The following is a 25,413-nucleotide window of genomic DNA, read 5'->3' on the forward strand; positions in this document are numbered from 1 at the left end:
AAAAGATGCTCGTCATCATTAGCCATCAAGAAAATCAAATCAACATCAGTCTGGCATGTGGAAGTCCTGGGTTCAATTCCTGGTCAGGACACACAGGAGAAGCACCCACCTGCTTCTCCACCCTTCCCTCTCTCCTTCCTCTCTGTCTCTCTCTTCCCCTCCCGCAGCCAAGGCTCCACTGGAGCAAAGTTGTCCCAGGTGCTGAGGATGGCTCTGTGAGCTCTGCCTCAGGCACTAGAATGGCTCCAGCCGCAACAGAGCAACACCCCAGATGGGCCAAGCAGTGCCCCCTAGTGGACATGCCAGGTGGATCTCAGCCGGGCAGACTGCCTCCCCACTTCTAACTTTGGAAAAATACAAAAAAAAAAAAAAAAGAAAATGAAATCAAAACTGCAAGATACCACTTCTTACCTATGGAATGACTATAACAACAACAAAATAAATGGTGAGGATATGGAAAAATTGGAATGCTCATTCACAGCTGGTAGCAATGGGAAATGATGCAGTTACTTTGGAAAACAGTTTGGCAATTTTTAAAATAAACATAGAATTACCAATCCTAGAAACCAAGAGAAATCAAAACATGTTTGTACAAAAATCTGCATATAAATGTTCATAACATTATTCATAATAGCCATAAAATGGAAATAATCCAAATCACCATCAACTGTTGAATAGCTAAACTATAAACATGATAAAATCCATACAATGGAGTACTTGGCGATAAAAAGAAATGAAGTACTGATATATGCTATCATACGGCTGACCCTTTAAAACATTATGCTAAGTGAGAGAAGTCATTCACAAAGGACCACATATGATATCATTTATGTGAAATGTCTAGAAGAGGCAAATCTATACACATTAAATAGATAAATTGTATGCTATATGAATTACATCTCAATAAAGCTGTGAAAAAAATTACAAAATGGAAAGAAGAGACAACTCCATAGTTTTACTTCAATACTTACTTTTAGTAACTAATTATCACACCATAATAGCATCAAAAATTAAATTAATCATGTTGAAAATGTATAATACTTTTTTGGCTGGTAAACAGAAATATTTCTTTTTTATATCAATATAATATCTTCATTTCTGGTTTTAAAAAAGATAATAGCATACACAAAAATCAAAGGGAAAATTCTAATCTCTGAGAATCTAATTGTGCAGAATTTACACATTTATCTTCTTTATGATTTGCTTGATAGCCCCTTAAATTATTAGATATTTTTCTGTGTATCTCTTACTCCAATAAAATGCAAGGTACAATTCCCAAATTTCATGGGTATTTTTCTTTGTCATTTAAATAGGATTTGCACCAGCAGGCACAAACTAGAGGCTATCTTTTTAAATTTCCATCATAACATAAACAAATTTCAATCAGGAATACAAATTTTAAACATAAATATCAAGTAAGAGGCTTCTCAACATGTATTACCTGATCAATGCCCCTTCCTTTGCACTGAAGAATGATGACTTCAAGGAGCTTGGCTGCATGGCACTCTGCATCTTCCCCCGCATCTCCACATAGTACCTGCCGTAATCACAATTAGCTCAGCAGTAAATGGTGTTGCATAAAATTAAACCAAGTCCCCATGAAGCAAATGTCCCATAAAATTCAGCCATTAAAATCATAACTACTTGCTTTTTAAGTGTACCTTGCCAACACGTGGAGGAAAGGTCAAAATAAAGTCCATCTATCTTCTTTATCTACTCTAATTCCTCCTAAGGAGTAAAAGTTCACTTACTTAACTTTGAATTAATAAAGTGAGCTATATGAGTTAATTATCTAGATAAATGAAGCTTCTTCTTAAAGGCATCAAAACAATAAAATAAAGTTTTTATAAACCTTCCTTTTAAACAATAAAACAAACCTTGTAGTTTCCCAATCTTTTTGAATTCTTTTCCATAGGAACCCATTTTTTAATAATAATAATAATAATTCAATATTATATACTTAAGGTACCCAGAAGAGAGATTTGTAGAGAGGCATGCTTATGTTAGGAATTAAGAAAGATGAAAAAATTAATGTGTTCAAACACAAGACATAAGAACAAACTTAACCCAAAGAATAAAGGTGAGACAGATTAAATATATAGACAAAAAGAGGTAGCAGAGAGAAACCAAAAGCAGGTTCATTTAAGACTTAATAGACAGCTTTTTTAAAAAAGTCATTTTTTAAAGTCAAAGAAAAAATAATAAAATATTAGGAATGAAAGATATAAATACAGGAAAAATAAAGGAAATTAAAAATAAAAGAATACTGTGAGGAACACTCTATTCCTTATATATTTGAAAACTTAGATAAATTTGAGAATTTCCAAACAAATACAATTTAAGAAAACTGGCAGGTTGGCTCAATCATAGAGCATAAGCCTGGTGTGTGGAAGTCCCAGGTTCAATTCCGGTCAGGGAACACAGAAAAAGTGACCATCTGCTTCTCCACGCTGCCCACTCCTCCCCCCCTCCCTCTTTCTCTCTCTCTTTTCTCCTCCCACAGCCATAACTCCAATGAGTTCAAGCAAGTTGGCACCAGGTGCTGAGGATGGCTCCATGGCCTCACCTCAGGTGCTAAAGTAGCTCAGTTGCTGAGCAACAGAGCAGCGCCCCCAGATGGGCAGAGCATCGCCCAGTAGGAGGCTTGCCAGCCAGGTGTATCCCAGTTGGGGTGCATACGGGAGTCTGTCTCTCCGCCTCCTAGCCTCTCACTTAATAAAAACTTTTTAAAAAACTGAATTAAAAAGAAATTCCAGATAAAGATGACAAGTTGAATACTCTCATTTAATTTTATTCATTCCCAAAAGGCCATTAAAATGATAAAAAATAAAAAAAAAAAGATTTTAGAGGCATACATCCACAAAGATGGAGTAATGGAAAAAGGAGAAAGCTATAAAACTGTGGAAGCTAGAAAACAGATGGAACAATGAGTTGAATAGTAAACAGCTGCCAAAGCCAAGAATCAACTCTATTGACATAAATTGAAATTTCTATATCTAAGGCAATGCATCTAGATCTAGATTCTAAATGTGAATGGACTCTGGAACCAGAATGCCTTAGTTCAAATTCCAGCTCTGCCACTAGGTAGCTGTGTTCTTTTAAAAGCTGCTTAACCTGTCAAATTATTCCCATCTGTAAAAGCAAGATCTTAATATAATCTACCTCAAGGGGTCGTTTCATACAAAGGGGGAAAACCACTCTCTTTTGCCAAAATTACACTTACTTGGGTTTTCTGTTCATTGGTTTTGTTTTCCCACCCTCACTTCCTCAAAAGGAAGAGAAACAAAATATATTTCAGTAATTTAAAAATTAAATTAAGTCTGGCTCTGGAGCCAGACTGCCTGGGTTCAAATCTGGCTCCAATACACAGTGATATAGGAAAATTTACTAAACTTCAGGCACAACACAAGAAACTGTGGTTCGGTTTGCTCTTTGACAGAAAAGTGATGCATTCTTCATGTTGTAAAAGTGCTTAGGGAATAACTGATACACAGTAAGAGTTCAATAAGTATTTATTATTATTAAAACCAAGAATATGAAACACTTCCACTACTTGACAAGTGCATCATTGTGAATAGCACTGTTACTCCACCTGATATATAATAATACAAAGCAGCTTTGCTTTCCTAACAGAGCTGTAGGGCGGTTATGTTTTCTACTTGCTGCTATCTCGTCCTCTTTACCTCACAAGCAGCTGTTTCTGTAATTTAAGAAAAACTGAAGAATGCCAAGTGATTATGATTTAACAAGTTGAACTATTCGAGCTAAAGGAGTCTTTAAAAATCATGATTCTAGCCCTGGCCAGTTGGCTCAGCAGTAGAGCATTGGCCCAGTGTGTGGAAGACCTGGGTTTGATTCCCAGTCAGGGCACACAGGAGAAGCACCCATCTGCTTCTCCACCCCTCCCCCTCTCCTTCCTCTCTGTCTCTCTCTTCCCCTCCCGCAGCCAAGGCTCCATTGGAGCAAGTTGGCCCGGGTGCTGAGGATGGCTCCATGGCCTCCACCTCAGGTGCTAGAATGGCTCCACAGCAGAGCAACGCCCCAGATGGGCAGAGCATCACCCCCTAAGGGGCTTGCTGGGTGGATCCCGGTTGGGTGCATGCAGGAGCCTTTCTGCCTCCCTACTTCTCACTTCAGAAAAATACAAAAAAAATTTTTTAAAAATTCATGATTCTACTCCTTCTGTTCATGTGATGAAACTTAGTGACTTCTCCAAACCTTCCAGGGTCTTTAAACTGAACTGAGACCTAAATCAGATACATTGATAATCAGTTCAGCACTCATAATAGATCCTGGTACACATGCCTTCGGTGAGGAAAAGAGGTATACACTAATATTTTACCCCCAATTCCAAAGCCAAACTTTTAGGTCTAGCTATTTGAGCTGTCTAAACTCTGCCTGCTGTGTGTAATAGAGTTTTATATTAATGTATATAAATATATTCACTGCAGAAGGGAAACAGTCATTAGTGATTCCAAGCTATAACTAATGGCAGATCAAATCTAACCTGTGAAAAGGCTGCACAGTGGACAATCATGTTTGTGCATAAATATGACAGCTGCCATTATGTAGCATATAAGTTATCCTGGACTGAGCTAAATATGCTGTTTGTTCAACAATTTCGATCTTTGTCTTACTTTATTGATAGTCAAATTACCTATATTTAGTGACTTCCAATTTAAAAGAAAAATCAATGATTGACAAACCGTGTAGTTTTTTTCCTAGCATTTGTCTTATTTTTTATTTTTTTTAAAGAGAGGCAGAGAGCAAGAAAGAAACACTGATCCATTGTTCCACTTATTTACACATTCACTGGTTGATTCTTATATGTGCCCTGACTGGGGGTCAAACCTGCAACCTTGGAATATAAGGATGATACTCTAACCAACTGAGCTACTCAGCCAAGCCCTTTCCTAGCACTCAGCTTTAATCAATTAACAAGGTTGCATTTTTGAAAGAAAAAAACACAAAGAGAATCATTTACCTCTGAACCTTATAAAGTACACAGCTTTAAAAGAGACAAACATTCTTAAAAACATAACATAAAACACGAAATTCTCAATTTACGATTCCAACCTCCATTTAAAAAAACAAAATGACAAATATATGTTGACAAAAACAATATAGAAAAACTAAATATACAAGAAACAAACTGAACGAGTAAAGCACTCAACACTACAACTGAGGGCATGCTCACCTTTCTACACATTGTGAAAAGTATTTCTAAATGCTTCGGATTCGAGAGTAAAGTATTCGTATCTATTGTCACGTAATTGTGCAGGAGAGGCATCATGTCTGGAAAAAATTCAAAATCCCAATGAGACTTGAGTAACAGGAGCAGAAATAAATTATTCCCACTGAAACCACATTTCTGTTGCACCTACACATTACTATCTTCCCTTGCAATTACAAAATGCTAGAAAGGAAAGTGATAAATCTGCCCTATTTATAGATGAGAAAAATGTAAATCACAAAGACTAAAATGCAGATCCTCTGATGCAGAGATTGTTCTGCGTATTCTTCTTTTTCTCCGCAGCACTCATCACCATCTGACATACCACACCTTTGCTTGCTTGTCTGTGCATTTCCATACCTTTCCTCTCCCCTCTCTAGAATGAAAGCATCAAAAAAGCAGGGGCTGTTTAATTCACTGAACAGTGCTTGGGATAGAGTCTGTATTCAGGAAATATTAACCGAATTAACGTATGGAAAATATGCTCTGATCACAAACTAATTTCAGACACAATAGGAAACACAGGCTCCCTCCTATTTACCCCATGCCTGCGGCTGAAAATCACTACTACAAAAGCCTCTGCTCTACTTAACAGGGAAATGAGAACCATTATTTCCTGACTAGTACTGAAATCATCCACGATTTTATGTCAAGTGTCAAAAAGGAAAAAATACCTAGATACAGAAAAGCAAATATATTACATGGTTAAAACCTATAAAGTTACCATACCTGTAAAGTATTCAAAACAATCCTGCTGAAACACTTCATATAAGATACCTAGAAGCTGCCACATTTGAGGGGAAATACCATGGCAGGTTAAACTGTAAGCCAGTGAAAGAATTTCTTCATAGAATTCTAAAAAGAAGAAAATCTCTAGTTAGAATGGTAGGAAACAGCAGAGGTTAAACACAAAGACCACACAGGAACAGTTCGGCTGTGTGTACAAACATCTTCCTCTTAGAACTAACACTTCCTTTCTCAGCGCCACGTCTTCAGCTGTGCAGTGGCCACCTTCATTTCTTCCCCAGATCTGCCCCCTACCCAATAAGACAAGGAAAAGATTTGTTTTTACTAAACTTACTTCTAATATTGAATATTTTGTAATATATAAAGTGTAGTTTATATTGATAAAACTATTCATAGAAATGGATACAAAAACAACAGATTACCGTGTCTCTCTCATGCACAGGATTATAAACTTACAAATAATTCATATTCTTTGGAGAACTTAATGAGCAAGGCTAAAACATCTGCCTTCTCACATATTTTTAAAAACTATATACTGGACAGGATTTTGTCAATTTATGTAACTTGTAACATTTATACAGTATGTTTCCATCTATCTCAAAACGATTATACCCACTATAAAGTAGAGAGTCCAAAGGGAATGTCCCTACACTTGCATAGATATTATTCCCATAGGTCAAAAGGGAATTCTATCTAAACACACAATCAGAAAACACAAATCTCAATGTAAAAATTTTGAATAATTCCTCCCGTGTCACTGAGCAAAAAAATCTAACTTGAAAGTTTTTCTTCCCTTTTACTAAAAGGAACTAATATTCACTCTGGAAGCTGAAATAAAGTGTTGTGGAGTTTTTTTCTGTAACATTAATTCAGAAGCTGGTAATGCAGGTATATATGCCTTACTGAGAGCAAAACACAAGGCAAGTAAACAATACTAGGAAACAATTTATGCAAGACAATCACTTGAAAAACAACAAATTATCTGAATATAAAATTTCGAAGGTTCTGTTCATCAGCACCCCACCTTGAAAGATGAAAAACAGAAGAGCAAATGCCTCCACCTAACATGAAGCCTAAAGACAGAAAAGGGGACGAGTCCTTCACACTCCTGAAACGACAGCATGTGGAAGACCTGGCCCCTCAGATGCTCAAGACCAAGACTGACACCTGAGGGAGAAACTAGAAGACACAAAGCTACTACAGGCTATTTTCTGTGGCTCTGCTAGAACCCAAGCTGTGATGGGCAGAGTCCAGGACCCGATGTGGACAAAGGCAGCACTGCCCTTCTAAGTAGACGATTTCTATGGCAGAATCCTGGCTCAACCCAACTCTAGCCTTCCCACTGATTCACTAAGCTAAAAAGTTCCCTCCCTTTATATTCTGTTTATGCTTAAATTGACCAGAAGGTATTTCAATCATTCTCAACCAAGAAGAGTAACTGTCAGAATAGGATGGTTTTAGTAAGTTTGAGTTCCTGCATATGATCAAGCATTTAAAGCAGTAATAGCTAAGCCTGGCTACTAATAAATAACATTTGATGAGTTAAGTTAGCAACAAAAACAGGCAGAAGAGGAAAACAGAGTGGGATAACGGAAAGAGACTGCACCGTGGACACAAACACGGTCAGAGTGCTGTTTGGGGTCCTGGAATAACTGACTCAACAGGACATCTTCCAGAACAGTGTCTTATCTGAGATCTTGTGTGGCCAAATATTGGTTCTAAAGGGCCATTCGTATTAAATGCATCACAGCTAAAACCTGAGCAATCACCTTGGAACTTGGGAAGGGACAGGCAATTCAAACCATGGTGTTCTCCTGTGCCCACCATATCCCCAAAATAGGCCTTTTCCTTTTCTTAACATCCTGATGCTTAATTGTTCTAATCAAATAGCTGGGTAGGTAGATTACACAAGGTGGGTATGAACTATTTCCCTTCGCCTACTTCACAGTTTTTCTCAAGATTACTTTAAATGTAAATAGAGAATTTTCAGTTACAATCTCTTTCATAAATAAGGACATAAGAGAATATATTCTTTTTAAGTTTATCACCTTCCCAAATTTTAACATCTTCTCCAATGACAATATTTTAAGATCCTGAAAAGTATGATGTAGTAATCATAAAACAATTCTTGCTGCTACCTAGCAAAAAAGCAAATACTTGTAATTCTAGAACATCTAAGCAATTCAAAGATTAAAAAACCCACTTCTCTGTCTCCCTTTTTAAATACATTTTAAGTATATAATTTTTCTTTCAAAATTGAGGTTTTATTGGTTGTTTGAAGGCTAAGTATCCATAAATTTCAATTTGTACACAATTCTTAGTACACATACCAAAAATCTAAAAAATCATGTTGTTGTGATTCTTAAGTTATTGTGATTGTTGTTGTGATTCTTAAGTTATTCCAGTGACTTCCTAATTTAAAATTTGGAGGCTAATTTTCCTTCACAGAGTTTTAAGTACCTATAGCATGACATGTTGATACCCTGTTACATCGAAGTCCCACTGATTCACAACTTAATGGCATATGGACAACATAACCAACCCTCCACAGCACACTGACAAGTTACAGGAAATGCTGCCTACCACCCAAAGATGTTACAGAGCGCACAAAATTCAGACGGGGAGAGCCATGACTGAGCAGTGGTTTCCTTTAGGACGCAATTCTACCAAAAACATGGGAACAGACGCAATTTACAACGTTCAAGACATATTAAATGCATGACTGACTCCAAATCACCAGTTACCATGCTTTGTATTATAAGGTACAGAAACTGCCCCCCCCGAATGCCAGCTGACCCCAAGATAATCGAAGCCTCCCATATTCAATAGCCCACTCTTCTGGTTCTATCAAAAAGTAAATAACCACCAAGGACTTCACCTCTTTAAAAACAAAGCATTTACACTTAAAAAATGGGATAAGGCGGAATTCCATCCTCCTTCTGCAAGCTACAAAAACTTGCATTTACAAAAAAGTAGATAAAATATCCCTCTGGATTGTACAAGAAGGAGACAGGGACCACTGACGAGACAGGGCCCGTGATACTCATCAGACTGCCTTCCTTCTCCCCTGCTTCGTCAGAGGACTCTCATTTTTAGTTTCTCCGACTGAATGTCCTGGTGAGCCACCTGGGCCTGTCTTCCCTTTGCTCCCCTACCCCCTTCTGGTTTGCAGTTTTCTTGTCTGCAGATCTATTCTTTCCTGCCATCTTTTTTGGCTTCGTTTCTACTTTTGCAGGAGGTTTAGCTGACCGCCTGGCCCATCTCCTCCTGGGCTCCTCCCTGGCCGCCCCCAGGCACAGCTGACCTTCCCCTTGGGCACTGTGGGGGTGGGAGCCTTCGCGGACCTGGGCTGCCTGGCTGCTGCCGCTTCTCCTGCCCTTAAGTATATAATTTTTATATCCCTATCTGTGTCTTGGTGTGATACTCAAATAATTTCAATACAGTTGCCCCTCTTTATCCATAGTTTTCGTTTCCTGCAGTCAATTGCAGTCCAAAAGTATTAAATGGAAAATTCCAAAAATAAACAATTCGTAAGTTTTAAACTGCACACTGTTCTGAGTAGCATGATGAAATCTCACACCGTCCTGTGCTCTGCCCAGCCTGGGAACTGAATCATCCTCTCGTCCAGAGCATCCACACTGTACATACTAGCCACTCATTACTCAGGAGCCCTCTTATCAGATCTGACTGTCAGCTTCACAGTGCTGGTATTCTATAACTCTTCTTTTAATTAATAATGACCCCAAAGCCATTCACATAGCTTTTGTTAGAGTATAATTATAATTGTCCTGTTTTGTTGTTATTGTTAATCTCTTACTGTGCCTAATTTATAAATTAAACTTTGTCACAGGTACACATGTAGAGAAAAAACGTAAGTTATATATAGGGTTTGGTACTATCCTCAGTCTCAGGTCTTAAAACATACTCCCCAAGGATAAGGAGGACTACAGTAATGTCTTTACTAGCTTAATCTTTACACAAATCGATGCTGTGCTGAGAAATAAAAGCTGACTTTGGGGGCAATAAGAGATTAAATAAAACTCTAATCATGCCACATAAATCACTGTTTATTAGTATAATACTTTCATTAAGAATTCCTTCTGTTTCTACAATAGCCAGGGCTTAAAAGTTAGTCACCTAATTTCCTGCAATTACTAGTGACTACTCTTCTCTGCCTACTAGATGGTCCCTGTTTTGCATTTGCTCTAGTAAGAAAGTAAAGAAAGACACTTGTATCTAGGGACCCTATTAAGCAGGAAGCACCTCCTGTTTCACTTGCAAGAGAATCACCTGGAATATTCAGTAAAAATGCAGATTCCTGGGCATTGTCTCCAACTAAGAATCAGAAACTCTGAGGTGACGGTCAAAGGACCTGCACTGTAACTAGCTCCTCTGTGAGTCTCACACACACCAAAGACTGAGAACTACTGCTTTATAGCAGTGACTTCAAAAGGAGTTTGCACCCTAGGCAGTATGCAGGGTCATCCACTGAGATAAGAGAAGACTGTATTAGAAAACTTTTTTTTTTCTGAAGTGAGAAGTGAGGAGGCAGAGAGACAGACTCCCGCAGGTGCCCGACCTGGATCCACCCAGTACACCCACTAGGGGGCGATGCTCTGCCCATCTGGGAGGCGTTGCTCCGTTGCAACAGGAGCCACTCTAGCACCTGAGGCAGAGGCCATGGAGCCATCCTCAGCACCTAGGCCAACTTTGCTCCAATAGAGCCTTGGCTGCAGGAGGGGAAGAGAGAGACAGAGAGAAAGGAGAGAGGGAAGGGTGGAGAAGCAGATGGGTGCTTCTCCTGTGTGCCCTGACCAGGAATCAAACCCAGGACATCCACACTCCAGGCCAATGCTCTACCACTGAGCCAACCAGCTAGGACCTTAGAAAACTTTTAATTTCATCCATTCACATTTCTATTTTTATATATGTAAATATGTATATTGCCTATAAATATATTATTCAAATATCACTCATATTTATGAAAAGTACATTTTAGTGTGTGCGTGACAGAGATAGAGAGAGAGACGGGGAGAGGAACGGACAGACAGACAGGAAGGGAGAGAGTTGAGAAGCATCAATTCTTCGTTGGAGCTCCTTAGTTGTTCATTGATTGCTTTCTCATATTTGCCTTGACCAGGGGGCTAAAGCAAAGCTAGTGACCCTTTGTTCAAGCCAGCAACCTTGGAGTTTTGAACCTGGGACCTCTGCATCCCAGTCTGACGCTCTATCCACTGCACCACAGCTTGGTCAGGCTGGGGACAACTGCTCTTAAGCAGTAAAATGCTTTCCCTGCATCTTTCTATCTGTACACAGAATGCATATCTCCCTCACACCCAAAGGCCTGAGGCCTTGTATGGATAATACAGAAAAGTAGCCTCCTCTACAAATTCCCATCAGTTTATAATATCCAGCATTAGTTACCAATTCTCCTCATAAGTCAGTCACCATAATACGTAACAGAATTCATACTTCTGAGAAGACATGCCCATCATTTAACATTTTTCAATCTCAAATTAAAGTAACCTTACCTGAACCCCATCCCAGGTCTTGGTTTCTAAAAATGTAAAATTTTAAATTCTCTGCCATTTAAAAATTATAAGTATTAAAGTTTCTCTTTAAATGACAGTACAGATATTAGAAAGTATATCCAAATATTGAGAATGCCATCTTCTCTTTCTCAAAACTGTCCATCTCCTTGAATTTAAAGGGCTAAAGATCACTGAAAATTCATCAAATATTTTCTCATTCTCAATTTGCATTTCTACTCAACCTCTGAACTCACCAATCACATGTTTCTGTAAAACGAGGTCAATGATCCGCAGACAGATATTCTCTAGCTGCTGAGTAACCTGAAAGCAAGTTTTAAACAGTTTAAAATTCATCATAATCCTTAAATTAATCTATAAACTTAATTCTATCCAGATAAAAATACCAACAGGACTTTTTTGAGAGAAGCTGACAAGTTATTTCTAATCTTCATGTGAAAAACTAGACATGTAAAAATACCAGAAAATTCTGAAAAGTAAACCGATGGTAGAAATGAGAATTAAATCCATAATAAAATTAGTAATTAAATTAGTTCCTTACCTCATATTTTATACCAAAATAGAATAAATCCCTAACAAATCAAAGATTTTAATGTTGTGATTTCAGACATGAAAAGTACTGAAATATATAAGAAGAACTGTGCATAATCCTAAAGAAGGAAAATGATTTGAAGCCCAGAAACCAGAACTAAATGTTGAGGCATTTGGTATTAAAATTTTTTAAAGTCTTCATAGAGCAGAGGGGAAATCAAAGATAAATGAAAATGTAAGGGAAATATTTTCAAATGGTATCACAAAGATAAAATTCCCCTCACATGAAATCTTATCAGCAAAAAGAAAATCAAAGATTACAGAAAAGAAATATAAATGAACCTTAAACTTCTAAAAAGATGTTTATTCTAATACACAATAAGTACAAAGTCTAAGCATAGGATTACCGCTTTGGGGACTTTACAGTGAGTTAGGGAGTGTGAAGTAAATACAAGTTAGCAATATCCTTCAAACTTACTCATAAGTTTTGATCCAGCAATTCTACTTAAAGGAGTATGCCCTCCAGAAATACTAATACATGTGCAAAATGACATATAAAAGGCCTTTCTTTATAGCAACACTGGTGATTAGAAACAACCAAAAGCCCTCTTATCAAGAGACATAAAGTTAAATTATATCTATTAACAAGGGCCTCGTTAAATAAATTTGATATATCATACAAAGAGATATTACGCAACTATTATAAAAATTTAAGTTTACTGACTGATATGGAAGAATCATCAAGGAATAGTAAGTAAAAAAATGGCAGATGAAAATGGTATGCTATCATTTTCATTCAAGGAAAACACACATACTCACTTTTTGCCTGGATTGCATAATAGAAAATTTTCTGGAAGGATACAAAAACCTGGTAAAGAAGCCACCTCCTCAAGAGGAGAAGCAGGTGACTGGGGAGCTGAGCAAGATGGCAAAATTTCACTCAATACCTTTCCACATATGCTTTTATATAAGAAAAAATTAAAATCCATTATGGGTTACATTTTCATGTAAATATCCTATTTCAATTTTCACAAGTATTCTCTTAATATTCAGCTTAAACCACTGTCTTAAAGTTCAAATAATCTAAACTTTACCAGTTCAAAAATCTGTCAATATATTAAAATTAAGCAAAACTGCATATGCTTAAGATCTGTTTTAGACTTAAATGTGCTCTTCACACATCAAGTGTTTATACAAGTATTCACAAACATGTGATTTTCCCCTTTGAGAAAACACTGTTTTCAAAGTTTGCTTATAACAAGCTAAAATTTAAAATCATAGAGCAGACACTCAGGAGACAAGATTCTGGGCAGTGTTTTGCCCCCAATTCTCTATGACCTTGATAAAGCCATTTAGCTGAAGGCTGTAAATGTTTTCATCTCTAAGTAAGGAAGCTGGCTTTGATTACTGCTCTCAGTTTAACTCTTGCCTCCCTTCATAATCACTAAGTTCACATGCTCCTTTATTTGAAATTCAAAATAAATTTACTATCAAAAGTAAAAAAAATAAAACAAAAATATAAAATGCATTTTGTTTTCAAAATAATCCTGCTGTTCATTCTACAACTGCCCGTCCATCCTCCACACACACATAACTTGGGAACACTGGACTGTGTGATTTCTCAGGGCTCTTCAAATTTAAAACACGGTTATACACATGAGGTAAAAGAATTACCCTTAAGTATAGTTGTAATTTAATTTGGAACACCTCTCTGTTCCCAAGAGGCCCATACAGTTTCAACAAGATAAAAAACTAAAATAAAAAAACAAATATGGAAATTAAAATTCACAGTAAGCCTTTTAGGTGAAAGAAGGCCTGCCCAGGAGAAGAATATTGAACCAGTTATAAGAATCTGGTAATACTGCCTTGATATGTGATAAACACAGGACAAATCACAGCCACAGGGTTTAACAACGCTATTTAAAGAACCGGCACCTGCTTCCTAAGTCCTGCTGTATAAAACAAGGGCTGCCACCACTGTTACACAAGAGAGCTTGAGCTCACAGAAGAACACAAATCTAATTTAATTAAGGAAAGGTTATGTGATACTTGGGGAGGAGAGCTACAGGTTTGAGGATGAGATAAACTGACACAGTATCGAAATGATATGACCGCAACCCCAACAAAACTTGATGACCATGAACAAATCTCTTGATACTACCTGAACCGTGATTTCCACTTCTGCAAAGGGACACTACCATCACCTGCTCCATCTAACCCCTGGTCAAGCAGGTGAGAGTCTTATCAGCTAATGGATGTGAAAGCACTCGATAACTGTCTGCACAATTCTTAGCCCAAAATTGTTCTGGAATTCAGTTTAAGAAAAATGATGTTTTAGGCACTTCTTCCCTTCCATCCTCACAGTATCTGGTACATCAGAATTGAGTTCCATTTGTTAATACATATCTGCCACTATGAATGAATGGCTATCACTCTCTATCAAGAAGAGTAGACTATGGTTTCCAGAAAAAACTTAGATTAGGGAAGAAGTTGATCATTGTTGGGCATTATGGTAGATAGGATTGAGTGACCTGGTGACTAGTTTTGATTATGGTACTAATATGTCACATAAACCTGGACAAGGCCTGTGCTTTGTCAAGGTTTAGATAGGCATACATTTAAATTGGGGGGGGGGACGAGATGGCTTCAATTCCATTCAGTTCTAGAATTCTGTGGTTCTGCTAGTTCTGAAAGTAGGTTCTCAAAGGCATAGCTAATGTCTTATTCAATTTGGTATTCCCTAAAAATCTAGCCTGGCATATAGCAGATATGATGTACTGAACTTAGCTCAGTTCAGAATAAAGGGATATAGTATATACTTTATAACTCATGTAGTATTTCCCCTCAATCATTTTAATGTGTCTTTAAAATATGAAGATAAAATCTAGCAAGATAACTAAATAGCAAGTTAAAAGTCAAGACTTTAAAATTTCTGTCCATTTAGCATGTTAAGTACAGTAAAAGTTACTATAATGACAAAATAAAACACAAAGAATCCCACCTCTTTATGATCTTCAACAACAGTCAAGATAGTATCAATGGTATGCAGAATTCCCATAGCCATTACTGTTTTGTCTTCAACTTCTTCATATTCATCACTTTGAAGAACTTTGCCAAATATCTCCGCCTATGAGAATAAGATAAACATATTCAACAATTACTATTATAACCACCCGTCACTATTATGTGAGCAAAAGAGCAGTGTCACACATGTACATGTCAGCAAAGTTATGCACTTTGCCAGTAAATCAATGATAGAACCTGTTATGTTTTAAATACAGCCCTTGTTTTTCCTTATCTGGTCACTAGAGTGGAATATGCATTAGCTATTACAATCAAATAGCTAATATTTAACTTCTTGTTGTCATTAAACAAATAAATCCAAAATCTAGTAATACTTGAATGACAATTCAATAGAGGTTTAGAAGACAAAGTCAAGGAATCACCTAGAAATGAAACAAAAAGAAAGACATGAAGACAAGAGAAAAAGAGAAGGAAATCAGAAACTCAGTCCTGGCCCAATCTTCTACATCAGAACTACAGAACAGGAAAAAGGCAGGGAAAAAGTCATCAAAGAAGTAATACAAGGAACTGCCTAAAACTGAAGAAAATGAGTTTCAAGATTCAAAGCCCAGGATGTGAAAATTTAGAAGGCTCACATTAAGGCAAATCATGAAATCTCAGAGTATTATAGATGAAAAGAGATAATCCTACATGTTATTAGATTTAAGTGTAATTACTGTCAAAATTAAGAGAGCATACATTTTTATATCATAACATTACAGTTACACATAAAACTGAACCCCAAATTTTGGAGTTTAATTTATTTAGACTATTCAAAGCTTTTATACCAAACTAACATAAAACTTTGGCCAGTCTTACCAAGTGTTGGGTCATATCAACAGCAATTGAGGCTACTTCTTGACTATATTCACATATCATCTTCTGGATAACATTAGTTACATCATCGTTTTCTGTCTCTCTAACAATGTGCAACAGCTCCTGCATAATAGGCCTCACATGTGGCTTCATATACTCCTTAGCTAAAGCAATAAAACAAACAAAATCACTAACAAAGTAGCCATTCACAAGCAGTAAAAATTATTAACTTGCTCACAAAGTAACATGACACAGGGTAATAGGTTCTAGATAGATATTTGCTCTGTGGTAAATGAGCTACAAAAATGTACCAAAATAATCTTTATCAATATATTAATGTCCCCATGAGTAATATACAGATAATCAGTCCTGCACAGGAAAGAACTGTGCTGCCCAAAATGCCAACAGCCCCCACTGAAAATATTCTAGTTACACATACGCTCTGTCATCAACATGACTTACAGAACATGAATATGATTCCAGGATACAAGTGTAAAAAATATAAAAAATCATGTACATAAAACTATGCCCCATCCTGGCTGGACAGCTTGGTTGGTTAGAGCATCATCCTGATGCTTAAAGATTGTGGGTTCAATCCCCAGTCAGTGCACAAACAGGAACAGATCAATGTTTCTTTCTGTCTCTGCCTCTCTCTTTCTAAAATCAATTTTTTAAAAATAAATTTTAAAGAAAAAAACTCTGGCCAATACTGATGGTGCTCACTCCCTGCCCCATCCTATCTCTATCCTCCATCCTCCCCACATATCCTTAGACAATATTCTGACCTCCATTAGAACATGGTTGAATAGAGATGAACTAGGTTCATGTTTACTATTCAAGGTTTATTTGAACTTTTGACAGACTATTCTTCTAAACAAACAAATGAGACATCTGTGTTATCACTCACTAGAAATAACTACAGGGGTCCTCAGGTTACAACAGTCTCGACATACAACATTTCGAGTTTATGACGCTCACTCCCATGAAAACTTACAAAAATTGAGACATGAGTGTTTCAGCTTACGCCGTTAGCATCGTACTTACAGACTATGTGGGTGAACTAGTTTGGCTGCGCGCAGCAGAATAATGCGCAGTAACACGGCCTTTGAGTGAGGGAGCTGGCGTCGCTCAGTACACTTACCTACACCATTTTGGACTGTTAAAAGCGCAAGTGTTGAGGTGTGTTTCAACTTACACCAAAACGCGGCTTCCATCAGTCGTAGGAATGGAACTGTGTCATAATCTGAGGACCCCCTGTACTTGCTACTTTCAGAACTAGCAGAACCACAGAATCCTAGAACTGAAAGGAATTGAGGCCATCTCGTCCAACTCCCCCCCCACAATTTAAATGTATGCTGATCTAAGCCTGACAAAGCACAGGCCTTGTCCAGGTTTATGTGACAAATTAGTACCATAATCAAAACTACACCCCAGGTCACTCAATCCCATCTACCATAATGCCCAACAATGATCAACTTCTTCCCTAATATAAATTTTTTCTGGAAACCAGTCAAAAGAAACTCCTAAAAAGGCTAAGAATAAACACTCCTATAAAATTCTGAGGGAGCAAAAGTGTAGAAATCCAATACCTAAATCTGAAGACTTAGAGAAAAATCGTCCTTATTTGGGAAGGAAATGAACAAAACTATCTGACAAGATCACGTCCAGAACTAAACAAACTTTCTGGCTCTACCTTGTGCCTGGTTAGAAATTAATGACTGAAGAGCAAGGGCGGCTTCAACTTTGACCGGCATCTCCTTGTCTTCAATCAGGCTCTTCTTTGCGAGCTCAACTGCATTTCTGAGATTGAGCTCGTTATGAAACTTCAAAGAACTGAATGCATGAAGTACCCAACAGGACTATATTGTAAGAAAGAAGCAAATAGAGAACAATTAGGATGATGGCATTCTGTATTCATCTCACACATAACTTCTTATTAAGCAAAAACACCATTAACTGTACCAAGTACTATATTTACTTTCTTGGAGGGTACAATATAAGCTTTAGTTGCTAACTTCTGGATTTCCCAGTCATTATATTTTAAAAAGTCAGTTTGAGGACTTGTAAATTACCTATATGCAATAGCATTTTTCACAGGAAAAAGAACAGAGCCAAATTTAAGTGTCTCTGAAAAATAAAGTTGTCTGTGCTTTTAATAAATAGTATGATTCATAACTAATTTATTACTTATACATAAAAGCTACTACAAACCAATGTTTGTCACTCATTTACTGGCCTTTACAGCAAACAAGTGAAACATTATTGTCCCTTACACGATAACAAATTTCCTTTTTTCATTCACATAAGGTACAAAGAATTTTAAACTTTGTATAGAGTGCCAAATTTTAAACTATTAGACCACAGAATTGTATTACTTTTTAAAATTCTCTATGTGCATAAAACACAATCTGTAGTAATTAATTTGAATTACTTAAGACTTTTATCAAGGGAATTATAATGTGCACATCCTTTCAATGATAGCAGCCTACCTGTAAAAACACTTGTGGGCCCTTGACATCTCTAATCTACATTTGACCAAATATTGCTCCAAGGGTGATTATCTTCTGTTTATAAAATGTCTTAGAATGTAGGCATTATCAACGTATACTATGTTTACCAAGAAATTTTTTGTGTTGACATAGTTATAAAGATAAATACTATGCTCTTGAATTAAAGTTCTATTTTTTATTTCTCCATAAAATATATTGATTCTAGGCCCTGGCCAGTGGCTCAGTGGATAGAGCACTGGCCCAGTATATAGACATCCTAGGTTTGATTCCCAGTCAGGGCACACAGCAGAAGTGACCATTTGCTTCTCCCCATCTCCCTCTCCCCCTTTTCTCTCCCTCTTCCTCTTCCATAGCCAGTGGCTTGATTGGTTTGAACATGGCCCTGGGCACCAAGGATAGCTCTGTTGGAGTGCATCAGCCTCAGGCTCTAAAAATAGCTTGGTACTCCCTAGATGGGGTTGCTGGGTGGATCTTGGTCAGGGCGGTTGCAAGAAATCTACCTCACTATCTCCCCTCTTCTCACCTAAATCAATGATAGATAGATAGATAGATAGATAGATAGACTCTAAAAGTAATATACACTTAGAACACAAATAAGTTTACATGGATTATTATTTTCTCTAATAACTAAAGTATATCTACCTAATACACTGGACATCATAATCAAGTTCTTAGCCAAACTAGAATTTCATTCTGTTTTTGGACACTAAGAATTAATGAGTTTGTGAATTTACATTGTACCATTGCTGTAACGTCTTCCTTCTCACTGTATGTTTTGCATATGCAGCAAGTAAAACTAGGGTGAAAATTGAAAACAGCTGGAATTAAAAACTATAAATCCCTTTAGTTACTAGTTCATTCCTTGCTCAGCTTATGTGACCATAGATACAGTCTAACTTATTTCATTTCACCTCAACCAAGTGTCAATTTATCCAAAAACATTTAGTTCAATAATTATCCTACAAATGAAGGTTTTAAGATGGAAACATGGAAAACTTACTCTAGCTCGAAGATATCCCAGGTTAGACAATAATAATGGAAATACATGATTCTGAAGCAACAACTCCATTTGGTCCTTGAATAAACTTTTCTGTTAGGAGATAGAAATTAAGTTTCAACTTATCAATGTCTTTTTCCTATGTAAAAATCACATGCTAATAAAGTATGTTTCTTATGACTTATATTAATACACTTATATCGACAATTCTGTAAATTCACTTGACCTACACATTGCATGTTTTAAAATGAGATAAAATAGTACCTTAAATATAATTTGATCCTGATTGAGTTTTGTAATAATAAAGCCAATTCATATTCTTTTTTTATAATAGCAACAGTTTCATACTAAAACACTGACAAACAAAAAAGTCAAATGTTCTTTTTAACTAAAGAAACAGGTGATAGAAAAAATGTCTACAGTTAAACCAACTATACAGAGGCAGTTGGCAGTGTTACATTATCCATAACTTTCCTGTTCTCTCTATTGCCTGTGCTTCACAGTTCTAAGTAAGTTAAATGTTAAGGAACTTAACCTTCAGTAAAATATCAGCTAGGGAACCAATCACATGCAGGGCTCCATCTTTCTTCCTCGGGTCAAAGCTTGGGTCTGTCAGGATCTGATAACAGAATGCCATCATCTTTGGCAGCACCTGGAAATAGAAGGACCCCCTTTAGTCTGCATCGGCCTCCACTGCGTTAGTACCGCATTATTTATATACGATGCACACATTTTCCAAATTAAAGCCATTTTTGGTGTGTTTTATAAAGCAATTACAATTAAGAAAACAAACTTTTGCCCTTACCAGGACAGGAAAATATTCTTAACATGACAGATTATACTAATACAATTTTTCAAATACTAGAGTTCTATTAGAGTATCAAATCAACCCAGGACTTAGAGAAGAGTGACTATGTACCTCCTTTCTTTTCTTTGCAGCAGTATACAAGAGCGTCTGGGCTGCAGTGGTAGGAGAAGCATAATCTTCAAAAATATCTAAGATTTTAAAAGGTCGTAACATGTTAGTATAACTACAGTTACTTACTATAGATTTTAAACCTGATTAATCACTATTCCAAAACCAAGAAATAAAACAGTCCACACATGACCTGGTTTACAGCATTAAAAAAAAAAAAAAAAAAAAACTAAAGATATATCATCAGTGTTTTCGCACACAAAAGTTTTTATCAAACTCTACAGGCTGTCTTTTTAAACAATCACATTAAAGAAAGCGATATATTTTAGGCATGTCTGTTTCAATGATAAAACAATAAAAATGTATTTATGGCAGTAACGTGTCAGGAACTGTTCTAGGCTCTGGGGATACAAAGATCAAACAAAAAGGGTTCACAAGTTACAAGGTAAGAGTGAGAACATTATACACACATACACATATAATAGGCCCAATTAAGAACAAATAGACAACAGGATAAAGGGAAATAGTGTGAGAGTATGGGGGGCTCGTTTAAATAGGGTGTAAACGAAAAAAAAGCCTCTCCAGCTCTCTTTTAAGGTAACACTTAAGCAGAAATTGAATGAACAAGGGAACGATCTCTACATGGAAATCTAAAGATAAAGATCTCCAAGCAGAGAGCCTGACCAGGCGGTGGCGCAGTGGATAGAGCGTCGGACTGGGATACGGAAGGATCCAGGTTCGAGACCCCAAGATTGCCAGCTTGAGCGCGGGCTCATCTGGTTTGAGCAAAAAGCTCACCGGCTTGGATCCAAGGTCACTGGCTCCAGCAAAGGGTTACTAGGTCTGCTGAAGGCCCGCGGTCAAGGCATATATGAGAAAGCAATCAGTGAACAACTAAGAAGTCGCAACGTGCAACGAGAAACTAATGATTGATGCTTCTCATCTCTCTCTGTTCCTGTCTGTCTGTCCCTGTCTATCTCTGCCTCTGTAAAAAAAAAAAAAAAAAAAAAAAAAAAAAAAAGATCTCCAAGCAGAGAAATTATAAGTGTAAAACTCTTTGAGGGACTGCTAGGGTAGCACTTGGCTCTGTCAACAGGAAGCTTCGGCAGGTACTCAATGGGTATTTGTTGAATACATATGATACATATGTAAAGTATATCACTTAAAAATTTTCAGAATAGGCAGCTTTAGCCTGACCAGGTGGTGGCACAGTGGAGGGTCGGACTGGGACCCGGAGGATCCAGGTTCGAAACCCCGAAGTCACCAGCTTGAGCACGAGCTCATCTGGTTTAAGCAAGGTTCACCAGCTTGAGCCCAAGGTCATAAGCAAGGGGTCACTCGGTCTGCTGTAGCCCCTCAGTCAAGGCACATATGAGAAAAGCAATCAATGAACAACTAAGGTGCCGCAATGAAGAACTGATGCTTCTCATCTCTCTCCCTTCCTGTCTGTCTACCCTTTCAGTCCCTCTGTCTCTCTCTGTCTCTGACACAAAAAAAGAATAGGCAGCTTTATATAAGAATATGAAAATTTGAGAAGCACTTGACATATCCATATTTAAATATAAAAATAAGTCTTTGCCTCAAAATATAAAACACAAACATAATTATACTAATAACTAGCATTTACTCTGTGCCAGGGGCATTGCACTAACTAAGATTTTTCCCCGGCATATAGTATTCCACACTAAGCACTGTGTTAAAGCAGTCAGTTATGTGTATTATTCCCCGTGATCCATCCAGCACTGTTATCACTGCCCACTTTGTAGCTGAAAACACTGCACTCAGAGACATTGAGTAACTTGCCTACAGTCACACGAGTTAAGGGACAAAGCCAGCACTCACACCCTTAACATCAAAGCCTGAGCTCTTACCCTTTTCACCAAATCTAAAACCTTTATTATTAATATCATTCTATACATTTAGGTAGGAATGTTCTGTTCATATAAACAATTGCAAGTGACAAAAATATAAAAAGAAAACTAATGCAATAAGTGTTCTTCCCTATGGTTATCCAAAAGTAAAATATCCGTATCAAATAATGGCCACCACATTCTAGTTCACAGAAGGAAATGGTCAAAGAAAAGGCACTTCAACTAGTCTTCAGTTACTCATATTCTCTTTCAGTCAATGAAGTGTAAATTCTATCAATCAACACTCACAGCTCTTAATTATTTTATTTCTAAAAACAGATATTATCTTGTCTGGTATGAAGAATAAGTGAAATAATGGTAGCTTTCTGAAAGCTAAACAAATACTCTGCACATTACAAAAAACACAGATATTATAGAAAAGCTAAACATTAAAAAAATGCATTAAAAAAAATAGAAGATTGGCTCATCACTCTGCTCCTAGGAAAACAAAAGCACTAGGAAGGGGGAAAATCAGGCCCATGTGTAATAATTTTTTAAAGGAAGAGGTAGAATGAATGTCTCCAAGAGAAGATGCACTTCCTCACCTACTGAACCCACTAATACTGCCTCGGAGCACGTGCACACAGCGCAGCGTCTACCCTAGGAGGCTCACCTCCAGCAGCCGGACACCCGGCCGACAAGGGAAAGCACCACACCATCACAGTGTTATCAATTATTTATTTCAACATTAATGAAGACATATGAGAGCCCAACACTGGTAGAAGAATGCCGAGATGTAGAAGGAATGGAGGATGCAAGTTAAAGCAAGTAAGATAAAGCCTCTGCCCTCAGACTGCTCTAGTCTGTGGGAGTGACAGGTACACATATAACATTTTGCTATGCTAAGTGCCTGAGTATTCCGTGAAGCAATTAATTCAAACTGGGGGTAAAAGGGGATCAACTCAAGCAATCAACATAATTCAACAGCTTCCAGAAAAATCCAAACTAAAAGGACCCCCCCACACACAGAACTGAGTCACACAGTGGGGCCACTGTAAATAATCTCATTCCTTTGTGGAATACTTAGTCCCTAGGATAACGAGGCAAACTAAATCGGGTACTCCTCAAATATGCAGAAATTCAAAGGCTCTCCCAGACTGAGGACAACCCAATCTACACGTGGGTACCCCAAAAGGCCCGGGAAGGGATGGTCCCTGTAGATCAGCGTCACAGCAGAAGTTATAGATGGCTCCCCGGCTGCTCCAGCACCACAGGAGGGAGAAACAGCCTTTCATCTCCCACACCCAGAGCTCTCCAGGTCACTGGTTCAACAGAACGCCAAACTCTCATGAGTTTCAAATGTTATCATGCAGAGCAGAACTTTGGGGATTTAACAGAGTCATGAAATCTGCTTAAAATATAAACTTAGTTATATCATTTTACGTTTCCAAGAACTAATGAGGAATAAAACCATCAATTACCAAATTTCATCCTTATGTACTCATACGGATCTTCCTGCCACAGCTCTTCATCTTCATCTTTATAACACATCACAGAAAAAATCACATCTTCAGAGATGTTCTGAGAAGGAAAAAAAAAAACACAAGTGGGCATCAGCTATTCAAATTTGGGGAATACTAATGATGTACTTACTGGCTGCCTTCTCGGTGTTAGTTTTCCAAACTGTTATAGTCATCTTTCTGTTTAGCTTGCAGTAACTATGGAGAAAGCAAGAGAGCCAGAAACCAGGGCAGGGGCGGGGGGGGGGGGGGGGGGGACAGCCAGGAAGGGGCACGGGGGTGGGGGGGGGTCAGGGAGGGTTAGACAAGTGAGGGATTACAGGTGAGGGGTGGGTTAAGCACAGAATTGTTTTTAAATAACAACTGATTCAAGATACAGAGAAAGAGATGAGTGTAAATGCTAGTCTTTGAAGCAACTGAAAGGATAAGCAAGTTTTACTAATAAATCAGTGTTAAACATACCTTGACTCTTTACGGAAGAGAAATAAATATAAAGCAAAAGTTATATTTACTATTATATTTCTTTTTGTGAACATCTTTACATTTCCATTTTGGTCCTAAATGTCAACGTTATCAACAATATTAAAATTTTCCATTTCTTCTTCCATTTTCAAAAACCTAATTTCCTACTCTATAAATAGAGGTTTCAGAGGGGAAAGAAAAAGAAAACACATCTGTCTGTGCGCTGCTGCTAATGTTCTACTAAGCCCTCATGCACTAACAATTATACATATGTAATTAGTATCCTCTCTTAAACAATTAAATATTTCAAGGAGAAAACATTTAGCCTAAGGATGAGTTTTCCTATTCCTACATTACAGCCTTGTAAAACCTAAGGTCAAAGGCATCAAGTAGAAAAAATAAAAATACTATGACAATTCACCCTTACTTTACAGGAAAACAATAAATAACATGAAATCAGTATCTATTAACTACAAAGAAACTCCCTCTTTGATCAAGTAGATTAGGCAAATATTACTAAGATTCCACAAAACACATTGCAAAAGATATCATATTTAAGATAACACTAAACAAATTCTATCCTGGACACCAAAGGCAAAGAAAAAGAATTTTTTTTCCTTTTTAGATACCATCTTAGAGATAACAGAACTTAAGAATTTCTAGTTTAAGAGGTAAAAAAAAAAAAATAGTTCCTAACATTATTGAATTACCCAAAATTATCTACATGCAAATAAGAATTTATTAATGGCCTATAATTTTTAATTCTCATTTGTTCTTTAATAACGTAGGATTGTATCTTTAAGTAAATAGTTAAGCAAGATCAACTGAATCCAAGTCTTCCAACTCATTAAACTTTAAATCCTCACTCATCTCAAGTACTGAAATTTACAAGCCCTTCATATCAGATATAAGACTGCACCCATTTGTAATTATTAATAGAAATATATATTCAATATAAAATATGGACTTAGTAACACTTACTTTGCCTAGAGAACCTAATTTCACCAGAGAGTAATTTTGGAGAACTGCTCCCGGCCACTAACCTGTATGTGAGGCTTCATCTGCTTCCACGTTACAGAATGAACCACCCCCTGGTTGAGATAGTTGAATGCTTGCTGAAGGACACGAGGGGCTACATACTCTTTCTGTCTATACTGGTCTAAAATTTTGAGTAGTACCTATGGGAAAATAGGAAGAGAAAATACAGGAGAACATAAAC

The 25,413-nt window shown here is 37.2% G+C and overlaps 1 protein-coding gene across 1 annotated transcript in view; it reads right to left on the bottom strand.

Annotated features, from left to right (window-relative positions):
- Nucleotides 1–25,413, bottom strand: part of IPO8 (importin 8) — a 63,544-nt gene that overhangs the window by 14,824 nt on the left and 23,307 nt on the right. Inside the window, exons 9-20 of the mRNA XM_066258035.1 lie at nucleotides 25,238–25,372; nucleotides 23,694–23,793; nucleotides 20,366–20,442; nucleotides 19,982–20,098; nucleotides 19,450–19,539; nucleotides 17,633–17,798; nucleotides 15,943–16,103; nucleotides 15,062–15,187; nucleotides 11,766–11,832; nucleotides 5,963–6,088; nucleotides 5,198–5,295; nucleotides 1,442–1,537 (exon numbers count right to left, since the gene is read on the bottom strand). Of these exons, the coding sequence (XP_066114132.1) occupies nucleotides 1,442–1,537; nucleotides 5,198–5,295; nucleotides 5,963–6,088; nucleotides 11,766–11,832; nucleotides 15,062–15,187; nucleotides 15,943–16,103; nucleotides 17,633–17,798; nucleotides 19,450–19,539; nucleotides 19,982–20,098; nucleotides 20,366–20,442; nucleotides 23,694–23,793; nucleotides 25,238–25,372 (1,359 nt within the window). The remainder of the gene's footprint in view (nucleotides 1–1,441; nucleotides 1,538–5,197; nucleotides 5,296–5,962; nucleotides 6,089–11,765; nucleotides 11,833–15,061; nucleotides 15,188–15,942; nucleotides 16,104–17,632; nucleotides 17,799–19,449; nucleotides 19,540–19,981; nucleotides 20,099–20,365; nucleotides 20,443–23,693; nucleotides 23,794–25,237; nucleotides 25,373–25,413) is intronic.

Source organism: Saccopteryx bilineata, chromosome 2 (genome assembly GCF_036850765.1).
Source record: "Saccopteryx bilineata isolate mSacBil1 chromosome 2, mSacBil1_pri_phased_curated, whole genome shotgun sequence".
In the NCBI taxonomy this organism is placed as follows: domain Eukaryota; kingdom Metazoa; phylum Chordata; class Mammalia; order Chiroptera; family Emballonuridae; genus Saccopteryx; species Saccopteryx bilineata.